The 13694-nt window shown below is 35.7% G+C and overlaps 1 protein-coding gene across 1 annotated transcript in view; it reads left to right on the forward strand.

Annotated features, from left to right (window-relative positions):
- Positions 1-13694, forward strand: part of ANKRD31 (ankyrin repeat domain 31) — a 152459-nt gene that overhangs the window by 119689 nt on the left and 19076 nt on the right. Inside the window, exon 22 of the mRNA XM_032848336.1 lies at positions 2177-3182. Within this exon, the coding sequence (XP_032704227.1) occupies positions 2177-3182 (1006 nt within the window). The remainder of the gene's footprint in view (positions 1-2176; positions 3183-13694) is intronic.

Genomic DNA, 13694 nt, shown 5'->3' on the forward strand with positions numbered 1-13694 from the left:
CCACACAGGCGTCCCTTTCTTTATCCTTTGATGGATATGTAGGTTGTTTCCATGTCACAGCTATTGTTAATAATGCTGCAGTGAAATATGACTTTGCAGGTATCTTTTGACTTTATTCTTTATTCACACGTGATCTTTCTAATTTCCTTTATGTTCTTGTAAACATTTGACATCTATTGCATATTCAGTTTTTTTCTGAACCTATTTAAAAGTCAGTTTTTTATTTTCATTTATAAGTCTTTTGTCTTCATTGTGCTTTTCTCTCCAGTGATAAGTATCATAAATTCTTGTCTGTTTCCTATTTTTCTGTCAGTATAATGCAAGTGAACTTATAAGACCTATAAGTGGGTAATTGACTGCAGGATATTTTCTAGGAGAATGGAGAAGGCTAGCTTCAATTTTTCTTTTAGGTCCTATGACTAACAATATACTGAGAATTTTGGAAAGTTCCCGATCAGTTGGGTTTGCAGGTGTGTAAATCCTTATTAATCTTGCTGTAAAACTTAAAATCTTGTAATCTAAAATGCACTTTTATTTTTCTGTCTGAACTTTGTTTTAAATGTGATATTACTAATTTTTTTCTTTCTCCTCAATCCAGCTTCTTGCATTTTATGCTACTAGTTGTTTGCTTATCTAACTTCTTCCTGCTTCTTCCACTTACATCTGCTACTCATTTTAACATCCGTTCTTCTTGGAAATCAGTACCAACAACTCCAGACTGTGATAGGTGAAACAGATATCTATACTATTGCTATCCTTAAAGTAGCTGCTTAAGGGCGATCCCTGAGGGTCCCTGAGACCATTTCAAGGGGTGCATGAAGTCAAAACTATTTTTATAATAAAACTAAGATGTTATTTGCCTTTTTGGCTCTCATTCTCTCATGAGTGTGTAATGGAATTTTCTGGAGGCCACATGAACTGTGATGGTATCATTACTCTAAAACTAATGGGATGTATGCTTGTATAATCTTGCGTTTTAAAAATTTGTTTTATTTTCCAAAACAGTAAATATTGATAGAAACACCCATATGAACAAAAGCCCTTTGGATTCCTCAATAATTTTTTTTCATCAAACAAGTGCCCTCTTTTATACCCTTCACCCATCTAGGCCACCCACCACCCACCTCCCTCCATCAACCTTCAGTTTGTTTTCTATTGTTAAGTCCCTTATGGCTTGTTTTCCTCTCTTCTTTTTTTGTTTTCCCTCCTACCATATGTTCATCTGTTTTCTTTCTTAAACTCCATATATGAGTGAGATCATATGGTACTTGTTTTTCTCTGACTGGATTATTTCACTCAGCATAATGCACTCTAGCTCCATCCATATCATTGCAAATGGCAAGATTTTATTCTTTTTTATGGCTGGGTAATATTCCACTGTATATACATACCACAACTTCTTTATCCATTCATCAGTCAGTGGACATTTGGGCTCTCTCCATAGTTTGGCTACTGTTGATAGGGTTCCTCAATAATTTTTAAGAGTATAAAAATGTCATAAAACCAAAAAGTTTGAGAACTACTGTAAACAAAAGAGTCTAGTATCCTGAAGGCCACTGTAGCATAAGTGGGTATAATCAGAAAAAAAAAGGTGTGTGGATCAGCCATTTTCTCCCAAAATCCAGCCCCTTATAGTCACACAGGATAATGTGTGACTATAAGTCCCTCTGGACCTGAAACTGCCTCAGTACATGTTTAAAGTATAATTGCAGTAATTACTTGATGGACTGACATTTCTCAGGTCTAGCCCAGGTTTGATTACTCACAGAACAGTCTCACTTCCCCTAAGGGAACTAAAGTAGAACTTATTCCCAAATGTTATTCCCAAAATAAACAGGTAAGCAAACTCCAAATTTAAAGAATGGTATTCCTCCTTGGCCATCAGTTGCTACCTTCCAACTAAACAATTCCAGTTTTGTTTCTTTTTCATAGTTGACTAACAACTGGTAAATAAAGTAAATGTGGATAACCAAACCATCACCTCAATGAAAAGGCAGTATTGTTCACCTTAAGAGTCATTTCCTCTCAGAGGAAATTAATTGCAAAAATAGACTCTTGTGTACTTTGGACTGATTAAATTTAAATGGAGACAAAGTATCTTTAAAATCTAAATGACTACTAAAAAAAAGTTTTCTACTGTTTTTGTATTTTTTCCTCTTTCTGTTTCTTTTTCTAGGGTGTCCATAGAATCATTTAAGCAAGGAGTCCTGAGAGAACAGCTGGCTAACTTGGCCACAAGACAGAAGAACCTTTTAGTTGTAGCAAAAAAACAGAAAAAAATTAGCCAGAAAATTCAAAACTATAAAAACATTACATCTTTGTCTGGTCCCAGTCTGAGGAAGCTGCCATCCAGCTCAGAAACCTCTAGTGAAAAGGACATCCAAGAGTTTACCGGCCTGGAAAATCCATTGCAGTCTCAGTCAGGTTCACTTTCTCCTGTAGGCCTTATTTGTGGAAGCATGCAGGAAACACAGTTGTCTCTGCAAATGTGGAAAGGCAGCCAAAATACCAACACCTGTGTAAACTCAGAAACAGTGAGAAGGGAAGAAATTTCTGGAAATGAACTGAATTCTAAACAACATGTGAGTGACTGTACCTTGGGTGGGTTATCAAAATCCAGACATTCAAATGGCAGTAAGAAGATTAAATTACCATCCCAACCTATTGCTTTTATTGCTCAAGCAGAACATTTGCAAAAAGAAAAAGAGTTTCTTACAGAAACTCTGGCCGAAGGGCATGAATCCTATAGTAGTCCTTCAGCAGTAACTGGTGTATTACATATTTCAGAGACTACAAGCATACTTGCCAAAAGTGATGCCCATCCATCGACTGTTATTTGTGATCAGGATTCTACCAGTTGTGATCCAAAAAGAGGAAAGAGGAAAAGAGCTTCCCAGCAACTACCTAGGGGAACATTAGAATCCTTGGCACATCAAGGGACTGATGTCTTAGGCAACAATACTGGGCATCAGATGAAATCATATCTTAAAAAATCAGCTTTTGGTGTTCCACATGCTAATGACAGTCAGAGCTCCTCTTCCTCTAGGTGTGGCCGTCAACGTACTATAAAAAAGCCTTTAAACTACAGCACAGCTCCTAGAAAGAAATGCATGCAGATAAAGGATCTGATATTACTCGGAAGAATTAATCCAGGAAATAACATTCTGGAATTCAAAACACAGGTATCCTATTTTTTTTTCCTCTAAAATCATGTAATATTTTTTTAAAAAGATTTTATTTATTTGACAGAGAGAAACACAGCGAGAGAGGGAACACAAACAGTGGGAGAGGGAGAGGGAGAGGGAGAAGCAGGCTTTGCACGCAGCAGGGAGCCTGACGCAAGGCTCAATCCCAGGACCCTGCGATCATGACCCAAGCCAAAGGCAGATGCCCAATGACTGAGCCACCCAGGCACCCTAAAATCATGTAATTTTATAAATAAGTTAATAAAGGTTGCTATCAAAAAGTGGGGCTCATGGGTGGCTCAGTGGGTTAAGCCTCTGCCTTCGGCTTGGGTCATGATCTCAGGGTCCTGGGATCGAGTCCCTCATTGGGCTCTCTGCTTGGCGGGGAGCCTGCTTCATCCTCTCTCTCTCTCTCTCTCTGCCTGTCTCTCTGCCTACTTGTGATCTCTCTCTGCCAAATAAATAAATAAAATCTTTTTTAAAAAGTGTAGGCCTTTAGCTCTAATTAGAGAAATAGGGTTTGGCTAGGCTTCTTGAATGAAAGGGTGTAACATTGTGTTCTTAGTGAAATCGTGCTGTTAGGATTGCTCTATACATTTTGGTCACAGCACCTTTGGGCTCTAAAGACAGAATTAGTCAATTATATTGCCTCAGGAAGGATTTAAGAACAACATAGCCATAACAAAGTGGAGCTATCTTTGGTTCCAGAGTTTAGGGAATTACTATATGTATACTGCTAAAGCTTCCCCTGATAAGGGGTAAGTATAAATTCTTCTTCCACAGGAGCTCAGTTTAGGAACAAGAAGTAACTTGGAGTTTGGATAAATCTGACTCAATTAAAACAATATCACACAATGCATAAAAATAGAAAAGGAAAGAAATTTTTCTACTAGAAATGCCTACAAAAGAGACTTCCTCTATCCTTTGGCCACATTCACTTTTAGAAAGAGGAATTCAGAGTGGCAGTGATTGCCAAGAATCCTCGAATGCTTCTTTGCTCAGGGAGCACCAGTTGAACAGAAATCAGTCCCGGGTAACTGGAATTTAATTTGAATGACCACTGTTTCCTGTCCTTCCATTTCTTGTTAATAAGGCTTTTCCTGATAGACTTTACCTTTAAGTTAGGAGCAAAAAAAATAATAATGATTTTAAAATTCCAAACTGTAGTGCAAAGACCAAGTTAGTAGCTTGATCTCAGGTCCCTTGATGTTCTATTTGCTTGTCTGTCAACGAATTTATTGCTAAGTAGTACCTACATCAGATTAGCCAAAGCAACTCAGATTTTAGTTAGTAAATTAGTTACATTAACTCAAATTTTGACAGCTGTAATAAAATTTCAATATAGCTTTTCATATTTCAGCTATTTATTAACAGCTTTACTGAGATATGATTAACATACACTACATGTATTTAAATTATGCAGTTTGACATATTTTGACACATGTATACACCTATGAAATCATGACCACAAACAAGGTAATGAACAAATCCATCACCCCAAAAGTATCTTTTTGCCCTTTTGTATGCCTCCTTCATACCCCTTTCTTCCCATGCTGAGCTCTAGACAATTACTGTTGTGCTTTTTGTCCCTCTACTTTAGCTTACATGTCTGAGAATCCTGTAAAAATGGTGTTACACCGTATGTATTCATTTTTATCTGGCTTCTTTTTCCGAACATAATTATTTGAGAATCATTGCTATTAGAGCAAGCGTAAGTAGTTAATTCCTTTTATATTGTTGTGTAGTATGTAGAACAAACTACAGCTTTTCATTTTATCTGTGATAGACATTTAGGTTGTTTCCAGTTGCTGACTATCACAAATAAAGCTACTTTGAACACTGGTGTACAAATTCTGGTATGACATAGGCTTTTGCTTTTCTTGGGTAAATTCTTAGGAGTGGAATGGCTGGATTAAATATGGTAAGTATACATTTAACTTTTTAAGAAAATGTCAAAGTTGTTTATGACATTTTACATTCCCATCAGCTGTGTGTGACTATTCTAGTTCCTCCACATTCCTTCTTAGCTAACACTTAGTATGATCAATCTGTTAATTTTAGCCATACTAACATGTAATGTAGATATATGTATGTAAAATGTATATATGATTAACAGTTTATCATTGTGGTTTTAATTTGCATAATGATTAGTTATGTTGAGCATCTTTTCGTGTCCTATTTGTCACCCATATTTATTCTTTGGTGAAGCTTCTTTTCAAATATTTGCCCATTTTTTAATTAGTTGCCTGTTCTCTTATTTTATTTTGAATTTGTTTTGATATATTTTGGACATAAGTCTTTTATCAAACATGCTTTGCACATATCTTCTCTTAGTCTATGGCTTGTCTTTTCATTCTCTTAAAATTGTCTTATAAAGAACAGAAGTTTAAAATTTTGATGTAGTCCAACTTAGCAATTTGCTCTTTTCTTTCACTGATTACGTTTTTAGTAGCATATCTAAGAGTTTCTTGTCTAACCCAAGGTCACAAAGATTTTCTCCTAGAATTTAGGTTTATGATCCATTAATTTTTGTATGTGGTACAAAGTAGGATCCCCATTCATATTTTTGAATTTGGATATTCAATTCTTCCAGCAACATGTGTTGAAAAAATTACCCTTTGTTAAATTGTCTTTGCACCCTTGTAGAAAATAATTTGTTTCATATATGTGCCTATTTCTGGATTCCCTATTCTGTTTAACTTATCTGTCTTACTGTGAATGCCATCTGGATTGTGTAGCTCTATAATAAGTGTTAGAATCAGTAACACTGATTGTATAGTTACTACACAGTAGTGTTGGGGCACTTGGGTGGGTGTTTCAGTTGGTTAAGCAAGTTGACTCTTGGTTTCAGCTCAGGTCATGATCTCAGAGTTGTGAGATTGAGCCCCATGTCAGGTTCCACACTCAGCATGGAGTTGACTTATCCCTCTCCCTTCTCTGGCCCTCTCCCCACTCATGCATGTGTACTCACTCTCTCAAATAAATTAAAAAATCTTTTTTAAGAAATCAGGTAGTGTTAGTCCTTCAATTTTGTTCTCCCTTTTCTACAGTGTTTTGGTTATTCTAGGTCATTTGCAATCCCATATGAACTTTAGAGTGAGTTTCTCAGTTTCTTTCTTTTTTTTTTTTAAAGGCAGTGCTATTGTTTTTAATGGTATTGAGTTGAATCTGTAATTTTGAGACAAATGACATTTTAGCAATATTAAGTTGTCTAAACCACAAACATGATATAGCTCTTGTTAATTTAGGTCTTCTCTTTTTTTCCCAGCAGTTGTAGGAGTCAATATACAGGTCTTTCACAACTTTAATCAGATTTATCTCTAAGCATTTCATGTTTTTGATGGTGTTATATATGACATTTTTAAAGTTTCAATTTATTGCTAATAGGTAGAAATACAGTTGTTTTTTGTATATTGAGATATTATCATACAACCTTGCTAAACTCACTTCATCCTATAAATTTTTGAAGATTTCATTGAATTTCTATATAGTTGAATATGTTGTCTATAAATAAAGACAGTTTTACTTCTTTCTTTCCATTGTGAATGCTTTTTATATCTTTTTTGTCTGGCTGCACTGGCTAAAACCTCCAGTACAGTGTTGAAATAAAATAATGTGTTCAAACTTCTATTTTTTTACCTAAGACTATGTTTCTTAGAAAAAATTTAGTCTTTCACTGTTAAATATAATGTTAGCTGTAGGTTTTCTCATAAATGCTCTTTATCAGGCCGAGCAAGTTCTTTCTTTTCCTAGTTTCTTGAATGTTTTTTTATCATGAAGGATATTAGATTTTGTCAAATGTTCTTTCTACATCTGTTGAGATGATCATGTGGATTTTGGTTTGTAGTCTGTTGATACAGTGTATAATACTATTTGATCTTTGGATATTAAACCAACCTTACATTCCTGGAAAAGCAGACAGATCATACTTGGTTATGGTATATAATTCTTTTTCTATGTTGCTAGATGTGGTTTTCTGGTAGGTTGTTGAGGATTTTTGCATCCATATTATTGAAGATATTGGTCTGTAGTTTTCTTGTATTTGTCTGGTTTCATATTAAGGTAATACTCATCTTACAAAAGTGTTTCTCTTTTTCTATCTTTTGGAATATTGGTAATAACAAAATATTGGTTTTAAGTCTTCTTTAAATATTTGATAATAATCATCAATGAAGCCATCTGTACCTGGGATTTATTTTTTTTTTTTTGTAGGTAGTTTTTTAGTGTTAATTTAATCTCTTTACTTACCTTTTTTTTTTTCAAATTATTTCTTCTTGAATCATTTTTGATAGTTTTTATCTTTTCTAGAAATTTGTCTATTTTGTCTTATTTATTGGCATAGAATTCTTGATACTTTCTATTATAATCCTTTTTATTTCACTAGGTTCAATAGCAGTGTACCAGTTTCATTATTGACCTCAGTAATTTGAGTCTCTTCATTTACTTTTCTTGGTCATTCTAGCTAAAGCTTTGTCAGATTTGTTAATATTTTCAAGGAAATCACTTCTGATTTTACTGATTTTATCTATTGTTTTTCTGTTGACTCTTTTATTTATTTCCACTCTAATACTTATTTTGTCCCTTCTGCCTACTTTGATTTAGTTTGCTGTTCTTTTTCCAGTGTCATCAGTATAAGTTTAGGTTAATGATTTGCGATTTTTCTTCTTTTTTGATATAGGCATTTACAGCTATAAATTTCCCTTTAACCCACTGCTTTTGCTACATCCCATAGTTCTTGGTATGTTGTATCTTCATTTTCATTCATCTCAAAGTTATTTTCTAAGTTGCCTTTTGATTACCTCTTTAACCCATTAGTAATTTAGGAGTATGTTGTTTGATTTCCACATAACTGTGAGTGTTCCATTTTTTATTATTAATTTCTAATCTCATTCTGTTACATTTAGAGAATATACTCAGTATTATTTCAGTCCTTTTAAATTTTCTGAGATTTATTTTATGGCTTAACTAGCTGATAGCCATCTTAAAAAAAACCTCCATGAGCACATGAGAAGAATATTCTTCTGTTGTTAGGAGAAGTTTTTTATAGATGCCTGTTGGGTCTAGTTGGTCTATAGTGTTGCTCAAGTTATCTCTTTCCTCATTGATCTTCTGCTGTTTGTTCTAGACCTTACTAAAAGTGGAGTTGTGTTGTTAATAGAAAAGTTCTGTTACTGTTGAGTTGTCTTTTTTACCCTTCATTTCTGTTAATCTTTGCTTCATGTGTGTCAGTGCTCTTTCATTAGGTGCATGTGTGTTTATAATTATAATATCTTCCTGATGCATCAGCCCTCTCCTCATTACAAAATGTCCCTTATTATCTGTAGTAACTTTTTTTTTAAGATTTTATTTATTTATTTGACAGAGACCACAAGTGGGCAGAGAGGCAGGCGGGGTGCGGGGAGAAACAGGCTCCCTGCTGAGCAGAGAGCTTGATGCAGGGCTCAATCCCAGGACCCTAAGATCGTGACCTGAGCTGAAGGCAGAGGCTTAACCCACTGAGCCACCCAGGTGCCCCTCTAGCAACATTTTTTGTTCTAAAATCTATTTTGTGTGATACTAGTATAGCTGCTCTGGTTTGGTTTTGGGGTGTTTTTTTTTGTTTTTTGTTTTTTGTTTTTGAGGTTGCTGTTTCCATGATATATCTTTCTCCATCCTTTCATGTTCAATTTACTTGTCTCTTTGAATTTAGTCTCTTTTGTGTATTCACAAATTGCTAAATTGGATCTTGTTTTTTTAACTTAGTCTGACAACCGTTGCCTTTTGGGTAAGTTTCTTAATCCACTCTCATTCAATTAATGTTATTAATATTATTGGATTTATGTCTGCTGTTTTACTTTTTATTTTCAATATGTCTCATGTCTTTTTTGTTCCTCTGTACTACTTTTTTACTTTCTTTTGCATTAAATGAATATTTTACATTGTAGCATTTTAATTTCTTTTTTTTTTTTAAGATTTTATTTATTTATTTGACAGAGAGAGATCACAAGTAGGCAGAGATGCAGGCAGAGAGAGAGGAGGAAGCCAGCTCCCTGCTGAGCAGAGAGCCGGATGTGGGGCTCGATCCAAGGACCCTGGGACCATGACCTGAGCCGAAGGCAGAGGCTTTAACCCACTGAGCCACCCAGGCGCCCCGCATTTTAATTTCTTTAGTGACTTTTTTTCACTGTATTTTTCAAGGTATTTCCATAGTGCTTACCCTAAGACATCTTCATTTATCAGAATCAACTTCAAATTTATACTAACCTAATTCTAGTGAGACAAAGAACTGTAATTCCTACATAGCTCTATCCCTCTTTACCCCTTTTTGTAATATTATTATAATATATATTATATTTATAATTGTTATAAATGCAACAATTCATTGTTATAATTATGACTTTATAAAATTTTGTGACTTGTAAAGAAAGAGAAAAAAGCAAGTGTATGTTTATAGATTTTGTTATATTAATCTTATTTACCCTTTCCAGTTCTCTTCATTTGTTCCTGTGGATTTGAGTTACCATCTGTTGCTCCCACTCATCTCCTTTTTGCTATTTCCAGATATGTATATTATATACCTATTGTCTTATATAATTATTTTTTAAATCAGTGAAGAGAAGAAAGGAGAAGAAATATTTGTCCAGATTGTCTTTTATAATGTGTAATTACCTTTATTGATGCTATTTGTCTTCTCATGTGGATTCATTTTACCATTGGGGGTCATTTGCTTTCAGTGTGAAAAACTTCCTCTGGTATTTCTTAGCAGGCATGCTAGCAACAAATTCTCTCCATTTTTGTTTACCTGGGAATGTTTTTATTTAATTATATTTTGGGGAAAGATAGCTTTGCTAGATATAGGATTCTTGGTTGACACTTTTTTCTTTGTATGCTTTGAATATATTATTCCACTGCTTCTGGCCTCCATTTTTTTCTGATAAGAGGACAGCTAGTAATCTTCTTGTAAGTGAAGAGTCCTTTTTCTCTTGTTCCTTTTAATATTTTCTCATTGTCTTTGACTTTCAGCATGTTTCTATTTATGAATTTTTTCATGTTTATCCTAATTGGAAGCCACTGAGCCTCCTGAAAATGCAGATAAATGTTTTTCAGTAAATTTGGGAAGTTTTCAGCCATTATTTTTTTCAAGTATGTTTTCTGTTCCTTTATCTCTCTCTTGTCCTTCTAGTACTCCCATTATGCATATGTTAGTGTTTTTAATGGTGTCCCACATTTCTTTGAGGCCTTTTCATTTTTCTTCATCCTTTTTTCTTTGTTTTATTCAGCCTTCATACTCTCTGTTGATCTCTTCAGGTTTATTAATTCTTTCTTCTGCATCATGAATCTGTTGAACCCCTCTAGTAAATTTTTCATTTCAGTTATTGTACTTTTCAAGTCCATAACTTATGTTTGGTTCTTTTTTATAACTTCTGTCTCTTTATTGATATTCTCTATTTGATATGCTGTTGTCATCATACCTTCCTGTACTTTTTAGATTATGGTTTCTTTCATTCTGTTAACATTTTTATAGTGACTGATTAGAAGTCTTTGTTAAATCCAACATTTAGTCATTCTCACAGATGTTTTCTGTTGCTTTATTTGTTTTGGTGTATGTGTCATACTCTACTGTTTTTCCATATGTGTCAGTTTTTGGTTGGACTGGACGTTATAGATAGTTTGAAAGATGTAGCAACTCTGTGTACTGGCTCCCACCTTCTCTTACTTAGGCTTGTTATTGTTATTTGCTTCCTTATTTAGCTACTGGCTAGAATGTTTTAGTGGAGGTTATTTTTCCTTACTGTAGTGTTAAACTTTTGATACTATACCACATGGACTGAGACCTTGGCAGGTCTCTCTTTGACTCTCTCTTTCCCTGTGCATACCTAGCTGTTAAGTTCCAGTTATTGCTGATTAATTATTATATTGTTTTCAGTGATGACGTAGAGCATAAATTGCTGTATAGACTAATCTAGTCAATTGTATGCTCCTTTGAAGGGATAGTTTATGAAGTCAGTGTTTGAGTTTTATTCTGACTCTAGGAATGCTCTTCCTTACTATTTATTTTCCCAGTTCTCTTCTAAAAACTAGCCAGCCTGCAATTCAGCCTGTATCCCCAGTGACTCTACCAATTTACTTTCAACTGCTTTTTACCACTACCTATACTGCCTTTAAAGTGCCCTTGAGCTTGAACTTCTCCATGTTCTGTTGTAAATGAAGTCATTTCCTTTGGAGGAGATTAGGAACCATCTGTTTTAGGCTTGCTTCTTTTCCCAGACAAAAATCTCTGTGCCATAGGTCTGGATCTGGGGTGGGAACATAACTTTTTTCTGAATGACACCCTGGCTTTAGGAACTGAGGATTTAGCCAAAGTGGGCACATTAGCCTCATGCCTTTACAGCTTGTCTCTCCTGACATTAAGCCACTACCTTATAAGCCAGGCAGGGGTGATCAGGGTCCTACTAATCTCAGTGCCACCATGCCAAAGGTGGAGCCTCCGCCCCACTAGTATAGGCTAAGTGGAAGGGATTCCTCACCTCTTGGCTGCATTCACTCACAACTTAGCCTTAGCAAGAGATAGCTGAGGGCAAGATGAGAATGCTGATATCCTTGCCCTAACAAGAAGGTAGCCCTGTGGTTGGAGGCTATTGGGAGAGGGAGCCCTGTGTTCTTGGCTGCACAGTTTGGAGTAGAATCTGCATCTCATTGAGCTGGGGAGAGGAAGAAGGCAATCTTGGCTCACTTGCACAGACTCACCTTTTTTCCCCCATGTAATTGTCATAGATTTTACTGAATAGAGGGCTCTTTATTTGCTGCCTGCATTTATGACCATTTCCAGATTTTAAATAATTTTTTTTTAAGATTTTTTACTTATTTGACAGACAGAGATCACAAGTAGGCAGAGAGGCAGGCAGAGAGAGAGAGAGGAGGAAGCAGGCTCCCCGCAGAGCAGAGAGCCCAATGTGGGGCTTGATCCCAGGACCCTGGGATCATGACCTGAGCCGAAGGCAGAGGCTTTAACCCACTGAGCCACCCAGGCGCCCCATAAACAATTTTTAAAAATATTTTTCACCTGGGACTGGATCCTCACATTGTCATTCCAGAAGTTGATTCTAGAATATTTATATTCAGGGGTCCCTGGGTGGCTTATTCAGTTAAGCATCTGACTTTAGCTCAGATCATGATCTCAGGGTCCTGGGGTCAAGTCCCGAATCAGGCTCCCTGCTCAACAGGGAGGACTGCTTCTCTTTCTGCCCCTCCCCCCAACTCATGTGCTCTCATGCTCTCTCTCAAATAAATTTCTTTTTTTTTTAAAGATTTTATTTATTTGACAGAGATCACAAGTAGGCAGAGAGGCAGGCAGAGAGAGAGTGAGGAGGAAGCAGGCTCCCCGCCAAGCAGAGAGCCCGATGTGGGGCTCAATCCCAGGACCCCTGGATCATGACCCGAGCTGAAGGCAGAGGCTTTAACCCACTGAGCCACCCAGGTGCCCCTCAAATAAATTTCTTTTTAAAAAGAATATTACATTCAGTGAGACTTTTGATATAGTTATGTTTAAATCTGTCACATGGCATCTGTTTTCTTTTTCTCTCATCTCTTCTTTGTTCCCTTTTTCATTTTTTATGCTTTAGCTCCTTTGTTGGTTTATTAGCTACAATTCTTTTTACTTCCGTTTTGGCTTTAGAGTTTATAGTACGTATTTTTAACTTCTCCCAGTCTACCTGTAAGTATTATTGTACCACATCGTGTATACTGTAAGAACCTCAAACTAGAATGCTTCCATTTCTCTACTCCTGACCTTTGTGTTATCATATATTTTACCTTTATCTAATGTTATAAATTCCACACTTGATTATTATTTTTGTTTAAGCAGTCAACTATCTTTTAAGTAGATTTAAATAATAAGAAAATATTTTTCTCATGTAGTTACTATTTCTGCTTTTGTTTCCTTTACGTAGATCCTGATTGCCAATTGCTGTCATTTTTCTTCTGCCTGGAGGACTGTCTTTAACTTTTCATGTATTGAAGGTCTTCTGTTGATAATGACTCCTTTGACTTTTGGATGTCTGAAAAAAAGTTTATTTCACCTTCACTTTTGAAAGATATTCTTGCTAGATAATATACTTCTATGTTGTTGTTGTTTTTTTTAAGATTTTGTTTATTTATTTGACAGAGAGAGATCACAAGTAGGCAGAGGTAGGCAGAGAGGGGGAAGCAGCCTCCCTGCTGAGCAGAGAGCCCGATGCAGGGCTCGATCCCAGGACTCTGAGATCATGACCCGAGCTGAAGGCAGAGGCTTAACCCACTGAGCCACCCAGATGCCCCAGTAGACTTCTATGTTGAAAGAGTTTTTTCCTTTGAGTAATTTAAAGATGTTGCTCTACTGTTTACTTGCTTGCACTGTTTAAATATACTGTTGTTCTTAACCTCGTTCCTCTGTAAGTAATGAATCTTTTTTTTTTCTCCTTCTGGCCGCTTTAAAGATTTTATCTGGTTTTAAGCAATTTTGATTATGAGGAGCATTAGCTGATTTTTTTT

Source organism: Lontra canadensis, unplaced genomic scaffold (assembly GCF_010015895.1).
Source record: "Lontra canadensis isolate GAN:19392208 unplaced genomic scaffold, GSC_riverotter_1.0 scaffold4, whole genome shotgun sequence".
Lineage (NCBI taxonomy): Eukaryota > Metazoa > Chordata > Mammalia > Carnivora > Mustelidae > Lontra > Lontra canadensis.